General features: G+C 36.7%; 1 protein-coding gene across 2 annotated transcripts in view; it reads right to left on the bottom strand.

The window, feature by feature from the left end:
- Positions 1-529: 529 nt before the first annotated feature.
- Positions 530-6,059, bottom strand: part of LOC117174334 (calcitonin gene-related peptide type 1 receptor-like) — a 748,751-nt gene continuing 743,221 nt past the window's right edge. For both annotated transcript variants that reach the window (XM_033363359.1, XM_033363358.1), the window contains one exon: positions 530-818. In XM_033363359.1, coding sequence (XP_033219250.1) covers positions 720-818 — 99 coding nt within the window. In that variant the 3' untranslated portion in view covers positions 530-719. The remainder of the gene's footprint in view (positions 819-6,059) is intronic.

The raw sequence follows: 6,059 nt of genomic DNA, 5'->3' as shown, positions 1-6,059 counted from the left end.
TTTTTTATTGCATTAACACTCTTGATCTCCTAATTGTTCAGGGAAAAATCGGGGAATTTTTAAATTGGGACTTTGTAGCAACCCTGAGGGTTCCAGTCCATGCACCATAAACAACCGAATGTTGGAATGGCCGGAATGACGCGTTGACCAATCAGAAATGTTCCGCGGAAACAGTGTCATTCTCGCACCGAACTCAGCCGAAGTGTTCGAAATTTTTAAGTTCGCGCCAAAAGGTGTTCCGTTCATTTCCAAAGTCGAACACATGAACCGGATGACTGTAACCCGGAATAACCGAAACACCAATCACAGAGCACCTTTGACAAGAAGCTACTTTGTCGTCTTGCCGAAGGTGCCTCTGTGATTTGTGTATGGCAAAGATATTATCTTTGGTTATTGCCGTTCTGGTTGACGGTCATTCCGGTTCATGTGTTTGACAAATTTTGAAATGAACGGAACGCCTTTTCACGTGAACTTAAAAATTTCGAACACTTCGGCTGAGTTCGGCTCAGTTCGCTGCGAGAATGACACTAATTCCGCGGAACGTTTCTGATTGTTCAACGACTCATTCCGGCCATTCCGAGATCCGGAAGTTCTAGTGCATGGACTGGAGGCCTGAATTAAGAATCAGATTGGTAATCTGCGAATTCCAAATTTGAACATGTCGAATATAATAATTTGAAATTTGGATAAAAGAAACATTAATTGTGTATAATAATTCGTTATGAAGTTCTGGTGGAGGTCTGTGGAGGATTGTCGTCTCTTGAATCACACGTGGGAGCCGATTCGTAGTCATAGTTTTTCCTCTCCTGACAGCGGACCTGCGGTTGATCGTACATACTGAAACAGTCAATACCCAAGAATGGACTCTACTCAACTAGCCATTGGCACGATACGGACCATTTAATTACTTGCTTTCACGTGGACAGTAATTTAGCTTATCAAGACGATAGACTCTTTTCCATTAGAGAGACAGGGCGCAGGGCTACATATTTGTCATTCCGATACAGGAAGATTTTTCATTCCAATAAAGGACATTTTTTCCTCAGGTAACCGCATTGCACCATTGACTTTCACAACATCCAACATTTGACTTTTCATTTAGGTACTAAAAAGATGCTTGGATTAGTTACAATTCCTTTTTTTTTATAACTTAAGGAAATTAATTTAGAATAAATAAAAATTTAAATTTTTCAAGGTCCAACATACAAGTTTAACTAGAAAATTTCTTGAAATTAGGAACTAAATTAGTCAAAATAGGCGCTATGTGCCTAGAAAGAAGGATTTCGTAGCCTTTTAAGACGTTAATTCAGTAGTTTAAATCTCCCCACTACCTCGTTCACTTCTTCTCCACCTCTACCCCCTCCCATACTGATAGGTATTCCCTCTCCTACTTCCTCTCCCTTTTTCTCCCTCTGCTCAATTTCCTGCTCCCTTATCAACTACTTTCTTTTCACTTATCTCTATACTTTGTTCCTACTTTCTCCTCTGCCTACTTCCCATACAACATCTCCCTTTCAACATTCTTTTTCATCTTCTGCCAATTCTCTTCCCCTGTCTCTTGCTTCCCTTTCACCTCTCCCTGCTTTCTCTCCCAGATTCTCATACCCCCCTCTCCGCTCTGCCTGCTTCTCCTCTCCCCTCATGTTTCTCCTCCTGCCATGCTTCTCTCTCATTCTTTTCCCAAGACTTCCACCCTCACTTTCCCTTCCTATTTTCCCTCCTTACTTCCCATACCTTTTCTCCTTCTTTACTTCCCGCCTTATCTCGTACTTCCCGTACCCCTCCCTCGATACTTTCTCAAATTTCTCTGCCCCTGTTCCCTACTTATGTTGAACTTATTCTATAAACTTTTCTTCCATACTTCCCATACCATTCGTCCCTTTGTACTTCTCCCATTTCCGTTTTCCTACTTCTACTCTCCTACTTCGCCCGTAACCTCTCCATCCCATGTTTTCTCTTCTTTCATACATCTCTTAATTTCCTTTCCTTGTTTCGTACTTCCAGGTTACATCTACTAGTTCTACTCCCTGCTTTGTCTCTATACTTCCCATACTACCCATCATCTCCACGTCCCTTCTCCTACTCCTTGCTTTCCATACTTCCCCTGATTGCCTTCCTGATTCTCCTACTTCTCTCCTCTTTTGTCTACCCTACTTTCCTTTCCAAATTCCCATACTACTCTCCACGGGCAGTCGTCAATTCCCCTCTTGCGCTGCTGGCTCGAAGCAAGGGCAGTGTATTCGCCGACGCGATGATTCTACTTACTGCGCATGTGTTATTCAACGCGGACTTATTTAAAATGAATAAATTACGTTCTTTCACTTGTGACGTCAAATTGTAGTTGATCGATCGAATTTTTAATAGAGTATCATTTTCCAAGTACAAACATACACACGCACAATGAGCTGAACATGAAGTATGTGAATTTTTAGTTTAAAAAGTTTATCTTTAACGACAAATTAATAGAATTTTCAAACAAAATATTTGAATTTTCAATAAAATTAGTTAAATTTTGAATTAAAATGAAAAATTTTAATCAAATAACTAGATTACCTCCATTATTACGATTTTTATCAAAAGTTTTGGAATTTACTATTTCATACTATAACATCAGGGTGGCAATTGGGCGGACGACTTCAAATTCCCGGTTTTCCCCGGTAAAGTTTTCCAATTTTGCCGGTCAACTAAAAGTAACATTCATATTTTCGGAAAAATGCAAAAATTTATTTTAATTCATGTCGTTCATTCTATACATCCTTTAAGACAACAGAGCAAATCTTTGCAAAATAAATTAATCTTAAAATAAATGCCTAAATTTTCTAATAAAAAATATTCATTTTTTCAATAAAAAATGGAGCAGTTAAACTTTCAGTTGAAAAAATGAATTTTGAAACAAAAAAATTAATTTCCAACAAAATAGTTCAATTTTCAACCAAAGTGATGAATTTTAAAATAAAATTATGAATGTTCAACTGGAATAGTTGAATTTGACACTAAAAAGATAAACGTTCAACTAAAATAAAGATTATTTAACGAGAATACTTGAATTTTCAACGAAAAAGATGAATTTCAAAGAAGAAGATTAATTTTAAAATAGAAAAATTAATTTTCTCCAAAAAAATTCACTTTTTAAACAATATACATGAATTTATAACGAAATAGTAGTTGAATTTTGAAGTAAACAAATAATTTGAAACCAAACATTAGAGTTTTCAACTAAATCAATGAATCTTTAACTGAAATAGTTGAATTAAAAAAAAAAATACTTTTTACTAAAAAGATCAATTTTCAACCAAAACTTAAACAATTAAATTTTGAGTTAAAAAAAATCAATGTTTAACGAAACAGATGCATTTTTAACTGAACAAAGGTAAATTCGCAACGAACAATGCAACCAACATTTATATTATAATTCGGAAAAAATAGTTCTTTGAATCACTACTTCTACTCTAAAAACTACTTGTCGTATTTTCTTTATCTAGAATTTAAAAGAGGGAACTCTAATTGTAACGAATTCTGACTTTCTCTGAACTGTTTTTAAATGTAACAGCGTTAATGCGCCTTAAAATTTTCAAAACTTTTATTCGAAAAAGAAGCATGAGTTCACCGAATTACAGATTCAAGGTTTTTTTTTAATATGGCAAGATTTCTCGTCTAGATTTTTTTAAATATGCGTCTTTATACAACCGATTTCATTGAAATCTTATATTTTAATATTTATATTGATAAACATTTCAGTGTTGAAATGTTGTCACAGGCTTATACTGCCCAACATGTCGAAGGCATTTTTGGTTAGAGATGGATTTTTATTTGGTCATTTTTGCACGGGGCTGTCCCGGTATATATCATCAGTCACGGACGCATTTTTATAATGCAATCAAGTGATCTAATGAGAGCAGTCTGCCCAGACATATTGGATAAAGCCTGGTTTGACCCCATCATTGACGGACTGGGTTGCAGTCAAGTACACGATGGGGGGACCTACAGCTTAAGGTGGGTTCCGAATCACCAGAACCTCGGTAAAGGTACATTGAAAAATTTCCAGAGGTACCGGGTCAGGGATCGAACCTCGGACCTCTGAGGTGAAGTCCGAGTGTCTAACCAACTGAGCCACCGAGGCATATTTTAATATTAATATTATTATTATTATTATTATTATTATTATTATCGTATGAAATTTCACTTGCAATTCTTCAAGTTTGCATTTAGAGTAACTTATAGATCTCAATAAAATTAAATTACCCTTTTCAGGGCCACCAATTTTTTTAACCAGGAAATAATTATACAAGTTAATTTTATTTTTTACATTTCTTACTAAAATTATATTTAATTAAATTATTATTTATATTAAATTAGAGAAGTTATAAATAGTCTTAAATAATAGAAAAATATAATTACTGTAATTATTAAAAAATCATAAAATTTAAATTATATTATAGTTTATGCAACAGTAATTATTATTAACTAATTAATATTAATTTAAAATTAAGTTGTAAGCATAAATAATTATTTTGAAATAAATTAAATTAAAATTCAGCATTCAACTGTAAATTGACGTTACATGAGAAAAAAATTAATTTATTCATTTTAGATAAGCTCGCGCTCAACGACACATGCGCGATCAGAAGAAGCATAGCGTCGGCGAATACGATTTTTAAGCGGAGCCTGGTAGAGACTAGAGACCACGCTCGAAGATGGATGCGTTTCTGTATAGTCTCACTTAGAGTGCGGCGTACTGGTCTTTAGTAAATATATTACAAGTGTACTTTTGAAAGTGTGATTGGCTCTCGTCACTTTGCGCACAGAGCCTCAATTATCCCAAGGTGTGGTTTATATAAGTGTGTAAAGGAGCAAGGACCTTTAGAATCAACAAACCCCTGTTAGAATATCTTTCCAATAATCTGGTGGCCAATCTGTCATTCCCAGATCCGGAAAATAATGTAGAATTTTTGCATATATCTATTGACAGTTCACAAGCCGAAATTATCCCAGAGACGCAGCTTTCTTTCTCTTCCTCGGGTAAATCGTTAGTGGAATCAAAGCAGCCTGATAATCACAGTCAGAGCAAGACTATTGTTCAATCCGCGGAAAATATTCAAAACCGTTAAAATCTGCGACCCCTTCCCCATGCTTAACATGCTCGTTCTCTTCACGTCAGTACTTTCGAAAAGGGAGAATGCGCTATTATAGTCTAACGTAAACCGAATTCTGAGCAGGCTAAAAAAGATCTTGTCGCAGACACATGTGGTCGTCTGATTCAGAAGCACTTTTCAGGCCTAATCAACGATGTCCGTAGCAGTGGCTTTAGCAAATTGAGAGTCATGGCAAAAACCCCGCAAGCAGCAAATATCCTCTTTGAAGAATTTCCCAAGAAAATAGAAGTGCTTATTACTCTTGTCATTGGATCGCTTGGACTTGACAGAAAAACCATATATCCTGCCACACAGGAAACTAAAATAATCCCTTCCAAATCGATCTTGATTACTTTCGAGGGCACAGGCCCTCCCAGAAAGGACCTTCATTTACATGGCCTCCTTTCCAGTTAACCTCTGCAACCCGGAACCTAAAATGTACATCAAATGCCTTAGACTAGGACACATCAGCATACACTGTCGATTTACTGCGCGCTGCAGGCGTTGCGGTTCCTTGAAGGTTCATAATGAAATGAAACCATGTCCTAACGCAAATGGCATATCAAAATGCGCGAACTGCGGTGGGGATCTCTCAACCTCTTACAAAAGATGCCCGCAATTTATATTTCAGAGAGAATCACGAGTTTTTGCTGCTAACCACAAACTACCTTTCGAAGAAGCCAAGTCGATCCTCAGATCCAGTAAGGGAGCTGAATACGCTTCATGAACCCCTTCAAAAGCTAACTCTTCTCCAACATTTAGCTTCTCGATGTTCCCAGAACATAATGGCGCCACCACCCTCTCCTTTTCAGGCTCCCGTTTACAGCTTTACCAGGTGTATACATATGAAACCGGTATTGCCATTTAGCGGCCAGTAGGCACACTTGTAGGCACTGTCGGAACTTACCATTTGTGCTAATTGGCGTA

This window comes from Belonocnema kinseyi, chromosome 6 (assembly GCF_010883055.1).
Source record: "Belonocnema kinseyi isolate 2016_QV_RU_SX_M_011 chromosome 6, B_treatae_v1, whole genome shotgun sequence".
Lineage (NCBI taxonomy): Eukaryota > Metazoa > Arthropoda > Insecta > Hymenoptera > Cynipidae > Belonocnema > Belonocnema kinseyi.
The sequence above is the reverse complement of the archived record's forward strand: the minus strand, read 5'-3'. Positions and strand labels throughout refer to the sequence as shown.